Source organism: Uloborus diversus, chromosome 6, assembly GCF_026930045.1.
Source record: "Uloborus diversus isolate 005 chromosome 6, Udiv.v.3.1, whole genome shotgun sequence".
NCBI lineage: Eukaryota > Metazoa > Arthropoda > Arachnida > Araneae > Uloboridae > Uloborus > Uloborus diversus.
In genome coordinates, this window is record NC_072736.1 from 102,701,530 (window position 1) to 102,721,379 (window position 19,850).

The following is a 19,850-nucleotide window of genomic DNA, read 5'->3' on the forward strand; positions in this document are numbered from 1 at the left end:
AAATAAATTAATATATGAAGAAAAAAAGAGTAAGTAAAAGAATGAAAGAATAAGAAAATAAGTGTAAGAATGAGAAAATATAATCGAATTACTAAATCAAGGACTGAATTGAAGAAATGAATGAATGACTTATTAAGTGATTAAGTAAATGACTGAGTGAGTAAACGAAATGCACTATTTCACTTTACGCCGCATGTACTTGAATGATTGTAAAAATTATTTAAAATACAAAAAAGCATATTATTAACTAACGTAGTACTACGCCAAATATTAGGAGGCCTTAATTAATATTTAAAATATTAATAACAAGAACTTTATAATTTTCTGGTAAAAAAATATTTTTGACTTGCAACAAAATATTACAATACAATTATCAATTGTTGAAAATTGCCTGCATTGAAAATTAAACACAATACGGTTTAATTTTCAGCGTTATTTTTTTCCTGACTTGGATATAGTTTATGTGGTACTACTCCCTTGCAAAAGTTTGTAAAATAACTCAACTTTTTATTTTAGTTTTTAATTAATCTGCATATTATAAGACATTTTATCCGCGTGGTACAGAATTAAAAAATCTAAAAAAATAAATAAATAAAAAAGTAAAAATCGCTTCATCTCTCTTGTGGCAGTTCTTAACTTGAAACTTATTTTTTTATTTTATTTTTCCATGAATTTGTATATCACAGGACATTTTTTTCGCATAGGTAAGGTTTCAGATTCCCCCCCCCCCCCAAAAAAAAAATCGATCCACCCTAGTGTGTATGTGTGCTGACACTCTCTCGCGCGTGTGTGTGTAAAATGTGTGTTTGTGTGCGCGTATAAGTGTGTGTAGGGCCGATGAAGGATGGTGCTTGCAGAGAATCAGGGCACAAAAATCAAAGGAACATCAACTTTTGCCATGTAAGAGCAACAAACTCCTTAGTTATAAGCTATAATCGATTGCTTATACTAATTCAAAAGGGGTTTATTTATTTAATTATTGAAAAACATTTAATTGTATTTCATAAATTTAAATGGTTTCCGGCTTGTTATATTTGTATGAAATTTTTAACAAATCATTGAAAATATTAATGAAAATAAAAATGCAATAAAACAAACAACTTCCAAACTGTTTCAATGAACACAAAGTCTTTACAAACCGAAATTTCAATTGCAGAAGTTTATTGGCATTTTCACTCTACATATTACATGTCATATTACACATTAGTTATATTACTCAATTTTATTGCAAACTGACTTTTATTTCTATTCTTTTATCAGTCCTAAATCCTTCAAGATGTTGCACAATTTTTGACAGATTACTTCATAAATTGGTTGCCGTGGAGCATATAACGTATCAAAAATTTTAGCTCCGTCATCTCCACAACCATCTCTAATGATATCTTTAACGCATGTTTTATACCCATGGTATCCGCTTGAGCATCTGTAAAACAATAATTTCAATTTATGACAAGTGTGAATGCTTTCAAACAATCAATAAATAAAGTTGCTACATTAACTGAAGAATCTAGAAAAAAATTTCTGCTCATGTTGACGAATAAATACAACGGTTCCATGAGTTCCGCCACTTTATTTCTCACAGTTCTTCTCGAGCTATTCTGCCAAAAAATATATAGACCATAGATTTGAAAAAAAAAGGTTGCTAGCGTTGCTTTAGATTGAGGTAATACTAAAATACAGTATAGTCCCGATTAAATGGCTCAAATAGAACCAGAGGTAATCCGGTTGAAAGAAAACTGCAAGTATTATTCTTTTATTAAACAATTAAATTGCAACTACAAAAAAGACAATATTTTTTAAAAGGCATTTATCAGGTATTATCCTTTTAGATAGATCTGTTTATCCCAGTAGGAGTTCTTAAAAAATCTTTCTGTTTCCTCCCCTTTTTTTCCTGCTTACGGTTGGAAGGTTAAAAATTATTACAAAATGTCTGTAGTTTTCCCCAAAACATCACATGATTACAGGAAACAGATGCACGCTGTTCCCATACCGCAATGCCATTTTTACTGCATTTGCTCATTTTGTAAGTGGTATGACTGAAATCACCTTGGTCTTATTGCAAGAGCCATGGGCGTGCACAAAAACTTAGGGGCTCGTCACAAATGACTTTTCCGGACCCCCTCCAATTTGTTTACCATTATATTTCACCCCTAGTTTCAAAAATATTGGGCTCCCTTCAGGCTTGGGCGCAGACCAGCAGGTGTCCCTTCTCCCCCCCCCCTCTTGTGCACGTCCCATGTCAGAGCTATCATGAGCCACGTGAGTGACCCTTTAAACTTAAACCTACTTTCAAATGCATTCATCACAAAGACATAATTATTGGAGTGAGCCTTGGGACGTTTATAGTTCGCATTTAGCACAAGAGAGTTTGGTTTTTGGATTTGGCCCCAGTTGGATTCGGTTTCCAGTTACCGAAAGACATCCAAAAATTTAATGCGGTCTCTCAGCAGATGAAAAACACCAGCACCTGGCAGGTGTTTCTTGAATAAAAAACATTTAGAAATTAAACTACTAAGTTCAGGTTTATATTAGTTGCACTGCACACTCGAAAATTGAAGGTTATAAGCGATTGGGGTTGCTTAGGACCCCGCGGGACTTCTCCCAGGTTAATGCATATTGTTATATTTATTTATTGAAATGATAGTGTAGAATCATTTAATGCAATATTCATTACCGTTTTCTTAAGTTAATATTTTTTGTTTCTTAAGAGGAACTCCCCATTATGAAATTATGATTTTTTTACAACTTATTTTTATTTTTGTTCCCACGCATACAACCGACTAAAGCAGATATCTGGTTAAACAGATACCGGTTTATTGGGAAGCTACTGTATGTAGTATTATGTTTTCCGACGGCTAAGTCACTGTAAAAGTAAAAGAAACATATTGCTCATAACATTTGCTATAAAGTAATTAAAAATGTTACTAAACCTTGAAATAATTGCACTTATAAATGGTTTAACAGTGAATAAAAAAATATGAAACAGGAAGAAAACAACGCCATTTTTCGTTTTATATGTATACCGTGACTTCCTTACTAAAATACTTACGTAAAATCAGGCTGAAACAAATCCATATGGTTTTGGCATTGGTCTCCCAGGTTCAAAATCTTTTCATTAACGCAAGAAACATGCTTCAAGTATTCTGAAAAAGAAAAAAACACAAATTAAGTTTAAATTTTAAAGAATTTAACTTAAAAATGTCATACTAATCAATATTTTAAAAACACAGCAACAATTTCGTGGAAAACTGTTTGTCTACCACTAGGAATTTACTACAATTTGTGCAATTGAAATGACTCGAATTTCTTTTGTTCACATTCGTTTTCAATTCATAGAAATGCTGCAGTTAATTTAACAAATATTTGAATTCATTCAAATTAACTTCCTTTGAAGTTTCTTACAGTTCGCAGAAGAAAACAGAGTACCAGGAAATTAAAAGCACAAAAATTTCCCAAGTGACCCGAAACTAACCACAGATTAATTTTTATTCGGTAGATAAATACAACTTGCGGTAAAACTCACATTTTACTGTTATGGGCGCTGATTCTTTAAGTTTATGCATCATATGAAGCATTTAATCAGTATATGTTTAATCTTGCAGAATATCATTGCATAAAATAGTTGCAATATTTCTATTTTTGTAGTTGCTTTGTAGTGAGTCGTATGACCTTATAATATGTACTTGGAAAACAATTTGATAAGAAAATATGTACATTTAATTAACTTTTAATAATTGGATGTCTCAATTGCCAAATCGATTAACTACACTTTTAAAAAAAACTTCATTTCTGCTTTAATAATGCTTTATCAATGCTCAGCATGTGAATTTATATTAAAGTTTTAGTTCAGTACATTTCTGACTATGTGATGGCAGAAAATGTAACATGAGAGCCTATTTACTCCTATGGTAACACCTTCTTCTTCATAACCATTCTCTACTTTTTGTTTTATGGAGTTAGTCGATTTGGCAAGGGAGTCCTCCAATATCATTGCATTGATTACGAAAACATAACTTTCACTTGTAATTTCAGTTCATATAAGCATTTAATATCTCTCCCACTTACCGACTTCCTGAAGGCAAAGTAAAGAGACTCCTGTTGCACAAATGAGCATAATATATAATATTTTCTCTCTCTCTCTCTGTGAATTTTGTATGAAAATTTTTTTAACTAGTGGTACCCGCACGGCTTTGCCCGTAATAGAAAATTAAAAGGTCTTTTGGTTCGCCTGTAGTATATTTACAAATAATGTATGGTGAATTTTCTCGTCAATTAGCTTCTGCCCATGTTACGGTTTCACGTTACGATAATTTCGTAATTTACTCTTACATCTTATGATAATTTTGTTCTTTAGAACAGGATCCACATCGAATTTTTGAAAAATCGCTTCGAGGTGCACACCCCCATGCTACAAAGTAACTTTGCCAAATTTCATGAAAATCGGCCGAACGGTCTAGGCGTATGCGCGTCACAGAGATCCTGATAGAGATCCGGACAGAGAGAGATCCTAAAAGACAGACTTTCAGCTTTATTATTAGTAATAAAGATAACTGCCATCTTTTTTAAGCACGTGCTTTTAAATATGTTTGCGATTTCCTTTGTGGCATAAAAATGTTTACTGCAAAGATAAAATGCACAAAAAGAATGTATTGTTTGATATTACGGACCATCATTTTAAATTATGGACCATCATTTTATATTACGGATTGTATTACAAATCAGTGCTTTTTCACTCATAGTTAATATTATAATTTTATTTTTGCTAATGTCTTATACGTAACCCTTTTATTTCAAGGTGCATTTTTTTCCTATTGCTTATTATTGATCGATTCGAAAATTCTACTTTCTATTCTGCATTATATCTGAAATACTCAGACAGTACGTACATGAAATAGAAACGCAATCATTTTTACTTAACTTTCAGTCAAATTGAATTATTTTAAAAAATATTTCCAGTTTTTTTTTTTGCTGTAGTAATATCGTTTTAAAGAAATATATAAATAGTTCGTGTACTTCAAGAAAAAGACTAAATCTATACCTCTATGAACATGAAATATAACGGGAATAATAAAGTACAGCTCTTATTCCCTTTAAAAGGATAGTAAATAAGAATCGTCTCTTTACTATTCCATGAATTAACTTAGAAGACTGAAACGCAGATTCGAACGTTAAGTCTACATACCTGCCCTAAGTGTGTTGGATTTATCACATAGCTTTTTGTACAGCCCTTTGTGTCTTTTGATGCCTTCAAGATACAATCCAAAGATGGTTTCGGGACATCGTTCCCCAAAGTCAGCTTCACAGTCAAGCTCTTTCAGAATTTCTCTAATTATTAAGAAACAAATGACTGGTAATATTGTGCTTCAATTGACCTCAAACATTTTATTACAAACAGGACAATGCCAAGGAATAAGAACGAGAATAGAGCTTTTAGAGATAGTTTTGTTAAGAAATTTAAGAGGTTCCGTGACACAAAAAAAGTCAAATTTTGCATTTTTACTTCCTTTTACAAAAAAGGAAGTATTGTATTCGCGAAAAAATTTTCACTCAAAAATCGCCCTTAATTTCCATTTTGCTCACCCCCAAATGAATGTTGAGTTTTTTTTTCGATTCGACCACATGCGGAAAAGTGCCTAAGAATGTATAGACACGCGAAATATCCATTTTGACCATCACCGAGGTAATTACAACGACTTTTCTCGTGACGTCTGTATGTATGTGCGTATGTGTGTATGTGCGTATGTGCGTATGTGCGTATGTATCTCGCATAACTCAAAAATGGTATGTCCTAGAAAGATGAAATTTGGTACATAGACTCGTAGTGGGGTCTAGTTGTGCACCTCCCCTTTTGGTTGCTTTCGGATGTTCCTAAGGGGGTCTTTTGCACCTTTTTGGGGGGAAATCATTGTTAATTTCGATGTAAACTCAAGTGGCGTTATAATTTGTCGGACACTTGGCGATATATCGCCAGTCTTTTGGTCGCCAAGTTTTGTCGCCAACTTGGCGACAAATTTGGCGGAGTTTTTTTTTGGTTTCAATTTGGCCATTGTTGGTGATATTTAGAGAATAAATATTGAATCACATTAAAATAGCGAATAATGGGGAAATGACATTAAATTGGAGTAAAAGGAAGTCATGTGATGCACACATCAGCTCGTTTTTACTCATTTGAAAAAAAATTTCAGGTTTTTTTTTGCTTAAAAGGACGTTTGAATCTTGTTTCTATCTTAATTAGAGTGACATATATAATTATTTTTGTTGCATGCATTTAACTTATACTTAACTTTCAAACTTAAAAAGCGTTTTCTCCATGATGCAATTTTCTCCGATTTTTACAATCAAACTCTTATAAGTCAAAAACTGATAAAGATAAAGTAACGAGATTTTGGAGCATATCTTTTTCAAACAGTTTACTTTAAATTTTATTTGGCAGATTGGAAAAAAACCTTTTCTGCAAAAAATATGATTTTTTTTTTTTTAAAGTATGTTCTAATTTTTCGAAATTTTCTTCAAATAGTTTCTATTTTTATTGAATTAATAGTTTTTAAAACACCGAATAGAAATTCAAACTTAGATATTCGTGCATAATCTTTTAAAAAAAATGAAAATTGGCCAAGAATATTTAGCAATTTAAAGAAACTCCATTAAAAAAACAAATTAAATGTAATTAAAATTTTTTAATAAATATTTTGGCATGATTTTTCGTATTAAATAGACGGTGAATCCGTACAAAAAAATTTCAAAACTCTAACATGTTTAATATATATTTTTTTTAAATATGTCCCGGACCCCTTTAAGAAACTAATAAAAATATTGTTGATGCTCTAAGTGACAATTAACTAAAGCGAGAAAACTATATCATAAATTAGTATATTTTGTTAAAAAATACAGTTGGTAAGGAATAGTAATACAATTTGCCTGGTGTGTATACATACTCTTCGGAACTCTACATTGTCCCCATTGTCAGATCATGCCTCACGCCCGTTCACATTTCATTTTACGAATCTTAGAAACATATAAAAACATATACATGTATAAAACTAATTTGAGTATCGATTCGGGTTCTTTTTCTTAGGTACTCCCAGCCTCCTCTTTGTAGGGGCCATTGCGTTACCAATGCACGAATGGATAGGAATTTTTTTTCCCTCTCTGGATACGAAAATCCCTCGGGTGATAGGGTTTGACACAATGAAATTAGAGGTTTTAGTTCATACCGCAAGTGGCCTCCTAAGAGCTACAATATTAAGGCTCTGACATTGATTTCATATATTTTTTTGTCATATATTCGTCAAACAATAGCAATTTCACTAATAACATCAACATCAGAAACCCATCTTAGTTGTCGACATGCAGTAAGATCGACAGGCAGCAGATTTTTACTGACATAATCGACGCAACTCATTGCAGTTGTTAGTAGGATCTCTTTAATGGGTTACATTGGTTTCAATATGGTGGATTTCCTAGATGCGTCTTTGCAAACATTAGAATGTTCAGGTACAAAATATCCGCTTAGTACATTTCGAGAGCATTGGAATGTGTTAACTGAAATATTAATGGCGAATGAGCAAAGCATATTATATAGAGAAATATATTCATCGCTTACTTGTCTAGCAGACAATATTCAATCTGAAACGATTTATTGAATGTTGAAAAAGAATTTAAAAGAAGTCTGTAAAGTGTCTATAAAAGGTCACATTTCTATGATAGCTTGAATATGTTTTTTTATTTTTTTCACGGTTGTCCTTTGAAAGTGTATACACATATAGCCAGTATTACATACACAATTTGTCACGAATATTAGAAGTCAATATTTATTTTAATCAGTTCTTCCCGATAGACATGAATTCCGCTGAATGGTAGGAAAAAAAATGTCATAGACTATATATTTCCAGTAAAACTCTGGGATAATTTAAAAGTTTCCGTCGGTTTCCAATGAAAAACAGCCATTAACAACCGAACAACATGCGAAGGGTCGTCCGACTAGAGAATGAACACACTTCAGTTAATTAATGCTTGTTTTAATAAACTAGGTTTTTAAAGTTTATGTTTTCAAGAAATTGGTAAATTAAACTTCCTACATGTCAGCGGATCCCACCTCCCCCCCCCCCCTGCGAACCCCTTTTAAAATACGAAAGAGGTTGGTGAACCTCTTTTGCACTATGTTATAAGTAAAATTAAAAAAAAAAGAAAAGGAAGAAAGAAAGCCTTACACACATGCAATAAAATTGTAGAGAATTGTTTTGGTTCGATGTTGCTACCTTACTTTGCATTCAGTGCAAATCCAGTTGCAAGGTTTAATTCTATTGAATATTTTTTTTTTACTTCGTATCTCAGAGACTGCACAAGGAAATTTTTCTGAAGTAAAAAGTCTGTGTTGCACTTCCTGGGATATTTCTAAATTGTCATTTATTCCTATTCCTCCTCTTTTTCATTCATAAAATCTCGAAGTAAGCTGTGATCAAGGTATTGAGAAAAATGGTGCCACAAAAAGCAGCGCGATTGCCCTGCTACGCATTTTCGACACGCCATTTTCGCAGGATGCTGAAACCTTAAAAGAGCTTCAGGCAAATAAGTTGTTAGGTACTTGTTTGCAACTTTGCTGTAGCTTTGGCTTACATTTTCAAAAACTGTGGAAATGTTTCTAGACTTTGAGAAGGGTACAAGGTTGATCTGTATATAAATTTGAACTTTTCGGAAACTTTCGGAAGGTTCCATACACATTACAGAAACCTAAACCGGCTCTTTCTAGAAACATTTCTGAATACTTTAGAAAAACAAAAAAATTAAGTTTTTAGAAGGTTTTAAAGGGAAACTTTTATGTTTATTGCCAGATATGTTACTGACACAAATTAAGCACTCATACTCACAATTATTTTCTAGGTATTTTTTTTACCAGTAAAGTATTAGAAGTCAACATTTATTTTAAACAGTTCTACTACAGTAACACGAATGCTATAATTAATTTGAACATTACATGCAAGATTTTAGGATTATCTGACAAGTTACATTATACAAGTTAGCATATGATGACAAAAATTACATTAGACAAAAGCGCAGATCATGAGATTCAAACACGAAACACTTACTTGCAAACTTCATCTAATTTTGCTTCATCATTTGGCCAATTGTCATCAAGCCAATGGGAATCTCCTTCACCACCTGGGATACATTTTAATCCTTCCTCATCAGTGCAAGTTGGAGATGCAGTTGCAAATCCGAAAGCTAATGAAATAATTTTGAGTTAGTTAAAGAAAAATTTAAAAAAAAAAAAAAAAAAAAAACACTTTACCGCCTAAGCAACGTGTTAGCGAATTTATATTTGATTTGACATTCATAAACAAAGTATATCGTAATCCGAAACAATTGCAACCATTTTTCAGTCGGATTATAAAAAATTCGGAGTACCCATAGTTGCGAAGAACATGGGAAAGAAAGAAGAAAGGTTTGTCTACGAAAAATTTATAATTGGTGGGATTGCCTATCTCTTGAATTATGTGGTTTTAAAGCAACACACACACACACAAACGGGAAAGTTTTCACCTAATTTTTTTATACTTTAAAATTAAATCCCTTGCTGCAAAGATGAAGTTGAAAGCACTGTAATAGAGTGGTAATCTTGTGTTATTGAAGCCAATCAATTTAATGCAGGTGAACAGTTCTATATACCTTAGAATAATTCACACAATGACTGCTGTTGACATAATGTTCTCCCTCCCCTTCCAAAAGCTGCACAGGGGCTAGAAATATAGCACCGCGTTGGGGGAAATTGAGTGATTTCTGCGAAGGTTTTTATTTCAATGATAAGCTTTTAAGTTCCATGTTCGAAGGCTTTCATGAACGAAATTTAGTATTTAGTTTATAATCTCGACTCTTTGTCTATAGCTAGAATTGCGTTGATCATTTCTGCTTTTAGTCAGAAAGAGTAAGGCTTTTCTGAAGTCAATTCTTTAAGTAACGTTTTTTCCACTTCATAAGTATCCAGACTTTTAACATGCTTCTTGTTTTCTAATTTGTAAGTACATTAATTATTCCTAAACAATCTATTTTTTAGTGCAATGGGCGAGTATTACTTTGTAGAATAAATATTAATCCTTTATTAGAAGATGGCAAGTAATAAAGATATTTGGCCATTTTGTTGGAGTTCATTGAATTTTTAATTAAAAAATTAAAAACGTGTTGATTGAACACTTATTTTATCATCCAATCGACCAGGAATTCCGCCAAAATCTCAGCAAAAGTAACTCAATAGCCGTAACTATTGGCAATTTTTTTAAATGTCGCAGTTTTTGAAGCTAAAGACTACGCAATAATGTTTCTAAGCTTTCACGATGTAACGAAAATTTTACCACAAAAATAATTTTTAACACTTTTGTTAACATGAAAAATAATCCTCCATTTAAATTAGGCATACCAGTAAATAAATCAAATCTTCCATTAATTTGTCTTTTTGCACAGTTTCAAGCAATCGCCAAATTTCGCTATTTCTTTTGGAAACATTTCGGATGGAAATTTTTTAACGTCATTTTATAATTACCAAAAGTATATCAGCATTTGACAACAGTATCTCTTACATGAAAGTTAGTGGCATACCGTTTTTTAAAGTAGATAGGTTGCTGAGCGAAGCGAGCATTAGTTAGACTCCTTTACATTATAGCATAGCTTGAAATAAAAATTACTTTCCATGCTTAATAAACAAACCACTTGCTTAAAAAAATACTCAGTTCTTAACGAAAGATATTTATATTTATTTCAGTGTTATTACTTTAATTCATTTAAAATTGTGTGTTCATTGTTTAGGTGCTTTTTTTATTTTAAGGTACCAGTTATCTTAGTTTAAATAAATTGTACGCGTATAAATATTTAAAAACTAAGTTTGATGCAAAATCATTTTAATGTAGGTAAAAATGTAGAGAAAAAGTATAGTAGGCTAGTTGTTTAAAAAATCGTTTGATTTAAAACTTTAGTTTCTAAAACCTAGAAATTTTCATATAGTTTCTTTTTTATCCTAGTTATTTTGGAGGATAGTTTGAAAATGGCGATGTGTGAGTTAAAAGATATGTGAAAATAGTATTAAGCAAGTGTTTGAACGGAAATTCTTACCAAGACACAAAATGAGAAACATATTTCAAATCGTGGTGAATGGCAGCAAAATAGCTCAAGAACTGCAATCTTTAGAGTCTAGGCATTTGGATGAACAGATTATGTTTATCTCTATAGATTTTTGTGAATCACAGCTTTCGTTGCGATAGAATACATGTTTTTAGCTTTTTATCGATAACACTGGTGCTTGCGGCACGTTTTTTATGAAGAAATTCACACGCGAAGTTGGAATTTGGAGCATGCTTAGTTGCTAAACGAAACCATATTACTGGAAATCGTTTCTATGGAAAAATCTGGAATTGACATTTAACGATTTAACTTGATGAATTCGGTGCTATATTCTTGAAAATTGTACAATTTTCAGGATTTGATTATTTAAGAACATGATGATACAAATGCACATGACATCCAAAACGTGATTTGTCTTAAATCCCTACCACAGTATTTTCTATTTTGCTTGTTTGGGTACAACAATGAATTGTACGATAAAGAGTTGAGAGATTAATAAAATAATAGTTTAAAAAACTAAAAAAAACACGCTTTAGTAGCAAAATGAACTAAAAAGTGAAAAATAATCTTTGGATGATAGTAGTTGACCAATCACTTAATTTTAATGTAATACAAAAAAGCGTGGGGGGCCGTCTATTTACATTTTTGCTTGAACAACAAATGGAAAAAATTCAAGACAACTGATAAGAAGCTCCCCACGCTTTTTTGTATTACATTAAAATTAAGTGATTGGTCAACTACTATCATCCAAAGATTATTTTTCACTTTTTAGTTCAATTTGCTACGAAAGCGTGTTTTTTTTAGTTTTTTAAACTATTATTTTATTTTTCTGTTTTTTTAGTCTTATGTTGGAGTATTATCAGGCAAAATTGCAATTACTTCTCTTCGTAAAAGTTGAATTGACGAAATTATTTATAAAACGAGTGCGAGGTACTATCTTAAAGTTAAGACAAGGGACCCCGATGGGAAGCTACTGTGAGTCATCGATGTATGTTTGCGGAAATCATATTTATATTATTTTGAAAATTTGAGATGCATTTGAATAAAAGTTTTGTTCAACAATGGTCTGATCAGCAGTGAATTTACAATTGAAGGCTTACCTAAATTTTGGCATGAAATTAGTTAAAAACAATTATATTTCATGTTCTAATTACCTTGGAACATTGGAACAAATTTTGTCTGATGCAGAAAAATTAAAGGTTTTTGTAGATATTTTTAAATAATTTTTGCGAGCATTTTTTAATGTATATTTTTAAATTTTTCCTTTTTCACATTGTTGGATTTATGCCAAAATAATGATTAAAATTGGTGGAAACTAACAATTAAAAAAGTTAATTAATTAATTTGATTATAGAATATTGCATTGTCATCGGGTCTGAGGTCGCGTGCCAAATTTCAAAAGAATCCGATCGCAGGAAGTGGGTGAAATTTGAACTGCTAGATTCCGTTACAAGATACATACATACATACAGGTGAAGCTAATAAAAGCGTGTTAATAAAAAAAAAACACGTAGCATGTTATAAAACGTACAACACTCGAGTCATGCCATCGAGTCGAATGTAACATTCAGAGACTCTGCTTTGTTGCATAACATGAGTTTTAAACGTCTAATAATCATTTACTTGTGGTTTTGCGGATTTTTGTGAAAGAATATAACTTCTGTGTAATAGTCATGCAATAAAACACAGTATAAGTCACAAAAATTAGTTTTTGAAATAAAATTACTGTAGTGTGACGAACGCGTAACATTTTTGCAACATTGAGTTTGCAACATGAAATTCAGCTCTCAATTTCTCTAAAGTTTAGGTAGCTATTGTTGTAAAACAATGCAATGCGTTATTTTCATTCCTTAACTTTATTTGTCATGCAGAATAATACTCATTTTTTTAAAATAATTAAACAGAAATTAATAGTTCTTCACAAAATATGACGTGTGACGAACGTAACTCTGAAGATGGACCATTTTAGAAATGAACTTGTTTAGTTTTTTAGACCGTTAAGTGTCTAAATATTAATTATTTAGTAAGCACTGTTACTTTTTCTTAAAATTAACACTTCTATCAACAAATTTTCACATGGTTAAAAGAGGTGCTTTTCATTGGTTTTGTGCAAAATTTATTTTTTTCGTCTCTGTTTTGTAGTAAAACTTTTTATGTGAGATCTTTGAAATTCTTATCCCAAACCATTTTGTGTGATAGAAGTGACTCAGTGGTTTTTTAATTGTTGATGGAAAAAATGAAAAACGATAGCATTTGTAAATTTAATTTTGTTAATGAAATTAGCAATTTCATTTCAAGGCATAAGTAAGCATATATTTGTGGATTTTGGTCACTTTAAACGTTTCAAATAGCAGGTTTTCGAGGATTTTTTAGATTTAAGTCAAGTCATCAGTTAAGGAGCGTCATACACATTGCAAAGGTTTAGCCTTAAATCTAGTTTGTTCACTTTTATCACCAAAATTAACTTTACAATTACAATTTTTTTTATTGATTTTGGCAACAATTAAAAAGCGGATTTATCGTACTCTTTAGTTTTCTCACTGCTTATAATCTATTTTTTTCATTAGAACTTACAGTCATGCTGTGAACATGTCTAAGTCGCCGAAGGAACAAGAGCTTAGCGTGAGAGAAAACATGCGGATGAAATGGCAGTTTAGGATGTAAAAAAGAAGAAACTTTTTATTTTTATTCTATCTTGGGTCGTTACAACACACTTTTTTATTATTTTTTTAATCACATTAAAGCGGAACTTTTTTTTCCAGAAAACTATCAAGAAATGTAATCTTTCTTGCGAAGACAAAATCCACTGTTAGGATTGTTTTTTCAAGAATGCTTCTTCCTGGAACTTTTTGATTTTCATTTCTGCCACAGTAATTCCGATATTATTATTATTATTATTATTATTATTATTATTATTATTATTATTATTATTATTATTATTATTATTATTATTATTATTATTTAGCAAGATAACATATAAAAGCCTATTTTTTCCAGGGACTACATGGAAGAGCGTGTTTTTTTTGAATCTGTTCGTAAACTTAGCATGTTGAGAAAGGCGAAGTTGCATTGGTTTACAACTCTATATAAAGTTAGCTTACTAGCTTCTCTGCAATTGATTCTCATCTCCGTACTTCTCATTTTTGATTGCTCAATCTTCTTGATTTTTTAAATCGTTTTGTGTGTGTGTGTGTGTGGATTTTTTTTCTTTTTTTGCCGTAATGCTCACATATTCTCTGCTCCTTTTTTTCCATTCATTTTTTCTAAGTTTTCCTGCAATTCTTGCTCTGCTTTAACTCTTTTTTTTTCATCTTCCGTTTTTTCCATAAAATACAACCCAAGAAAATTCCACAAATATGTGCTAAAAAATCGAGTTAATTGTTGCAAAAATTACAAAATATTATGCAGTGACATTTAAGAAACTAAATTATTTCAAACATATGCATTTCATTTCCTTCTTATTGAACTAAACGTTCAAAAGATGCAGTGTTTGTTTCAAGCGATTACGTTCGTCACGCTGATAACTAATTGTTTAAATAATTTAATAAAAATTCAACGTTTAAAATGCTTTCTTGGTAACTCTTGGGAAGAGAATAAAGCAAAAGTTTTCCTTTTATATTTCTATAAAAGAGTGGGAGGGAAAATAGGACGTTTTGTGACGAATGTAACATGCCATTCAACACATAATTCAAAATAGGCTCAACGAAAAAAAAAATAATTAAATTTAATGAAAGAAATTAAAGAAACTGTCGTCTTTAAATGTAAGCAATTACTATTTTTTTAACATCAAATGTATGTTTAAAAAATTACAGGTAGCGTTTCTTGAATGCTTTACAGCTAAAATTTACATGTTATTGTTAAAGATCTTCAAGCAGTAATTATCCTACGCCATCCATCTTGAAAACGATGTTCGAAAATAAAGAATGTTATCTCTAAAACTAAATAGGACACATTAATGTTGATTGAGTTTGAAATTTTGACCTACAGGGTGACATTTTCTTGGAATGACCCACTCATTGAAAAAAAAAGTTTTAATGTACAGTGCTTTTAAAATAAACCAAAAAACATACACTAATTTCTCTAATCTTCTTGTTTATTTAAAGCCCTATACAGTTTAAGATGTTCTTCTTAAAAATTGTCAAAAAAAAACTTGTGATTTTGTGGTTTTAATCGCGAGCAAAAGGCTTTTAAACTCTAAAATGAAAAATAACGGGCTCAAGCAACGGACAACTGACGCAGTTATAACTTCGCCATTTTATCCCTCTTCAAGCATTATAAACTGAGGTTTAAATTTTCTCACTGATAGTTATCCTTTACAATTATTTTTATGTACTACATAATGTTATGTAGCGCCACAGAACATAGTTTTCAAATATGTCATTGACATTGGGTCCGAGGTCACGTGCTTTGGGGTGAGGTGCACTATCGCGTGCAGGGCAGAACGTCTGATAGTAGAGTGAGCTATCATTTAAGACACACGGTAGGGTGTAAGCTAAGTTCGGAAATCAGGTTCCAAGCTACTTTCCACCCCATTATCTCTCAAAAAATATTAGATCTATATATTTGAAATGTTGGATGTCTAATAGAGCACAATAAAACACCTTTAACCCTAAATTTCATGACGATATTTTCTTCTTGAAACAAACATTAATAAATTCTCAGCAGGAAAACAAACTATAATTTCAAAAAAAGAAAAAAGGAACAATAAGTTAAACAATCAGTAGTGGCCACTTCAAGGTTTGAAACACACTACTAGTGGCCACAGTACAGTATATTTTTAACTGTGGGTCTACAATATTAATTACCTCTCTTGAAACTCAATGAGCGTGTTATAGCCCAACTCTTCCTTAATCGTCCCATTTTTTAAAAATGCTACAATTTCAATTCATTCAACTTTTTATCAATTTTTTCCCCAAATCTCATATTTAATCCAGTAGTGGCCACCCTGAAATCTGAAAATATCAGTATTGGCCATCTGACATTCTCCTATCCAAAGAACTTACATTACTTATTTTAAATTTAAGTAAATAATGAATAAAATGGATTCAATATGATAGCTACATTAAGTACCAATATATATCAATCACATTATTATTTTTCATTTTTTCTTCAAAACATGTAAGTAATCTTGAAGTGGCCACTACTGGAGGATTGGCCGTGTCTTTCATGACTACTGGTGTGTTTACCTCAGATGTTTAATTCGTTTGCATAAACTTGACCTTTTAGGTATGTATTTGCATTTTATTCTCGGAATTTTAAGTTTTGGCTTGAGTTAAAATCCACAGTTTGATATATTCGAATGCAAGGAAAAATTATATATCACGAAAAAAAAAGTATCAAATATTCTGAAAAGTTAGTTTATTAAAAAAGTGTGATCTTATCGTCTTGTGGGCGTGACCGTCCGATCACACTCGCAACACGTACAAATCATTATTTTTCAAGTGCAAAACTTTTTCAAAGGATATTTGCTGTTACTGAAAAGTCCAAAACATATCAAAAGTTTCTACCAAGCCATTTGTCGACTGAATGAAGTGTATAGACTGCGGTGTATGGTTGCAAGGGATTTTTACAATGCAAAATTTTAGACACAATTTTTATGGATTTTTTTTTGTTTCTAATCGGGCTGTGTAAAAGCATGTCGGCTTTTACCAGACCTAGTCCGCTCCCCGACAAGGCATCGGTCTTTCATGTGACACCATTCGAGGCTGATGCATGACATACGTTTTTTAACGCTCAGTTTTCACCAGATGGAGTCATCTGTACTTTCTTTGCTGCGAAACTGCACTAGAAATGTAATTTTGTCGAGAGAGTTCAAAGTCAAATGAATACTTAAGGAAACTTTTACATGCCGCATAATCATACGACATAGGTGCTGATGATTTTCTGCATCTCGAAATTCCACCGATAACCACCCCAGGTCGGAACTTAGGTCCCAGGCGTAGAAGGCCAGCGCCTTATCATCACGCCACCACTCGGCTGCTGTAAAAAGAATAAAAAGCAAAAAAAGTGTAAAAAGTCTTAAGCTCCTAAGTGACAAAATTATATAACATAGTTTCATATTTTAGCTTATTTGATTAGTTTAAAGTTAATTTTGCTTTAATTGTGTTACACAAATAACGGTTTGTATTAATTTTGCTTTTTTATACCCCTTTTATTGACTACAAAAAATGGTTTGCAATGCTATTTTAAATTCGGCATGTAACATGATGGAATGGAGACAATCGCCTGAATGTTGAGGTAAAACGCTCCTAATGGTGCATTTTTGTTAGTAGTACTGATCTATTTTACAAAGCATCTACATCTGACACTTGACAAAAGTAGGAAATATTATCATTTTTTTTTTTCATTTGGTAACATAAAAAGAAAGAAAAAATGCTTTTTTTTCTCATGTGGGACGTGGTACCCCGACTTACTCTATGGCTTAAAAATATTCTTAGTTTCTAGAAATAATCAAATGCTCATCATCATCATCATCATCTTCATGGATTAGACTTTCAGCCTGTTCCGGTTTCCTGGCCTGCCCACCGCTTTATAGGTCGACCGCGGTCTCGTTTGCCTTTGGGTTGATAGTAGTAGACGGCCCTTGGTAGTCTTCCATGCGGCATTCTTCATATGTGGTCTCTCCATTTGATACGATAATCAGTAATTTTTTTGTTAAAGCTGTTGATCTGTAATTCTTTTCGTATATCTTCGCTTCTTATTTTGTGTAGGATGGTGCAACGTTTAACCGCTCGGAGAAATCGCCTCTCCATCGTCTAAATTCTATTTGTTGTCTGGGAGTTCATGGTCCATGTTTCTGAGCCATAGAGCAGTGTCGGCAAAGCCATAACCCTATCAAATTTCATCTGAGTTTCTCTTCTTGTCTTTCCTTTTAAGGTTCTCATCAGTGTACCACAAATATGTTGGAACTTATACACTTTGTTCTGGATATCAGAATCGTGTTGGTATGAAATGTTGCAGTTAAGGTAATTGAGATTATTGACCTGTTCAATAATTTGGTTGTTGAGGACGATTTTAGTTCTTACCGGTTATTTCCCCCGGAATGCCATCGATTTAGTTTTCTGTATCGAGAACTTCATATTGTAGTCTTGACATATTTTTTGAAGTGTGTAAAGGGATCGTTGTAAGTCATCTTCATTCGGTTGGATAATGATCGAATAATCAGCAAACATTAATGTATTAATTAAAGTTGTCATGTTGAGTGGAATACCAGTCTTGACCAATGCTTTCCAAGTGCGTAAAACGTCGTCAATATAGATGTTAAAAAGGGTTGGTGATAGACCACAACCCTGACGCACGTCCTGGTTGGTTTCTATTTTCATTGTGTCAATTTTTATTTTTGTGCTTTTATAGATGGATTGGCATGCTTGTATTAGGTGTATAGGGATGCCTCTTTTCTTCATTATAATACATCAATTTTCTCTTTCTATACGGTCAAAAGCTTTTTCAAAATCTGTAAATAGCATATGCGTTTCAAGGTTAAATTCTCTATGTTTTTCTATTAATTGGTTTACCACAAAAACATCGTCTATGCAAGACCTATCCCGTCCAAAGCATAATTGTTTTTCCAATAATAACGGGTCAATAATCGTTCTGTCTCTAGTGTTAATTATCTTACTCTATAGTTTGTAAGCACTATTTAGGATGCTAATACCTCTGTAGTTTCCCCAATCATTTCTATCTCCCTTTTTGAAAATTGATAGAATTTTTCCAGTTTTCCATTCTTTGGGTATTTCTCAGCTCTTCCAATATATGGTTAAAAGGTGGAGCAGTTTTTCATGTAGAAGGGGACCTCCATATTTTAGGAATTCTGAGTTCAGGTTATCTGTACCCACAGCTTTCTTGTTTCTGGCTGTATTTAAAGCCTCCTGCAGTTCCCACCAATCAATATTATCTACGCCATTATCAATATCACCAATTTGTGTCTCAGTAGCCGCATTTGGGTTGTACCAGAGGTTCTTATAATGGTCAACCCACTCTTCCGTCTCGATAACACTAATATTTGCGTCATCTCTATCCTCTTTATTCAATCAAGCAAATGCTTTAAAACATATTTAAGATACTTAGGACATTTAGAGAATATTTTCTGCTGTTAGTATTATGTTGGAAACCATTAATATTTCTTCTTAGTTTGTTCGCATAATAAAAACATATTTGTATATTTTTATTTGTTAGCTATATTTTAAGTCTTTCAGAAATAAATTAAACATGCCTTTAAATTGATGATTTTTATCGAGTCTAAAAAATTACGAAAATAATTTTACAGGAAAACACTACATTTATTTTCAAAAACAGTTAAGACCAATTAATATTTACAAATTTAGTAATCTCTTTCGATATTTAAAGATTTTTTCAATTATGATATGTTTATAATACGTCATTCACAAGCATTTAAGCTATTTAATGTATATCTAGCATGTTTCAGTGAAATACTGAAAACTGTTAAAATATATTTAACGAAGTTAGCTTTTTCAATACTTTCGTTTTCTAAATTGGATCTCGTTGTTTTATCTCAGAAATAACATCCCAAAAACTTTATTGTCCACCACGTTTTGATAAAATAAGCTTCGTTGTCTTCAGATCTTCGGCAGATTTTCAGATCGTTATAATCGAAAGTATGCTTTGTCTGCACAAACGTAAATGGCATGGAGTAACGGAAAATGGGCCATAAAACTGAGATTATTTGGAATAGTGGTCTTTATCGTTACTGGTTATGAATCCGGGGGGATATTTTATTGATG

At 32.0% G+C, this 19,850-nt stretch overlaps 1 protein-coding gene across 1 annotated transcript; it reads right to left on the reverse strand.

Annotated features, from left to right (window-relative positions):
* Positions 1 to 1,150: 1,150 nt before the first annotated feature.
* On the reverse strand, positions 1,151 to 11,197 carry LOC129225130 (uncharacterized). The gene is made up of 5 exons (XM_054859690.1): positions 11,101 to 11,197; positions 9,087 to 9,222; positions 5,183 to 5,325; positions 3,050 to 3,143; positions 1,151 to 1,423 (listed from the first exon to the last, which is right to left on the reverse strand). The coding sequence occupies exons 1-5, from the start codon at positions 11,120 to 11,122 to the stop codon at positions 1,246 to 1,248; spliced, it is 573 nt and encodes a 190-aa protein (XP_054715665.1). The 5' UTR covers positions 11,123 to 11,197; the 3' UTR covers positions 1,151 to 1,245.
* Positions 11,198 to 19,850: the final 8,653 nt, after the last annotated feature.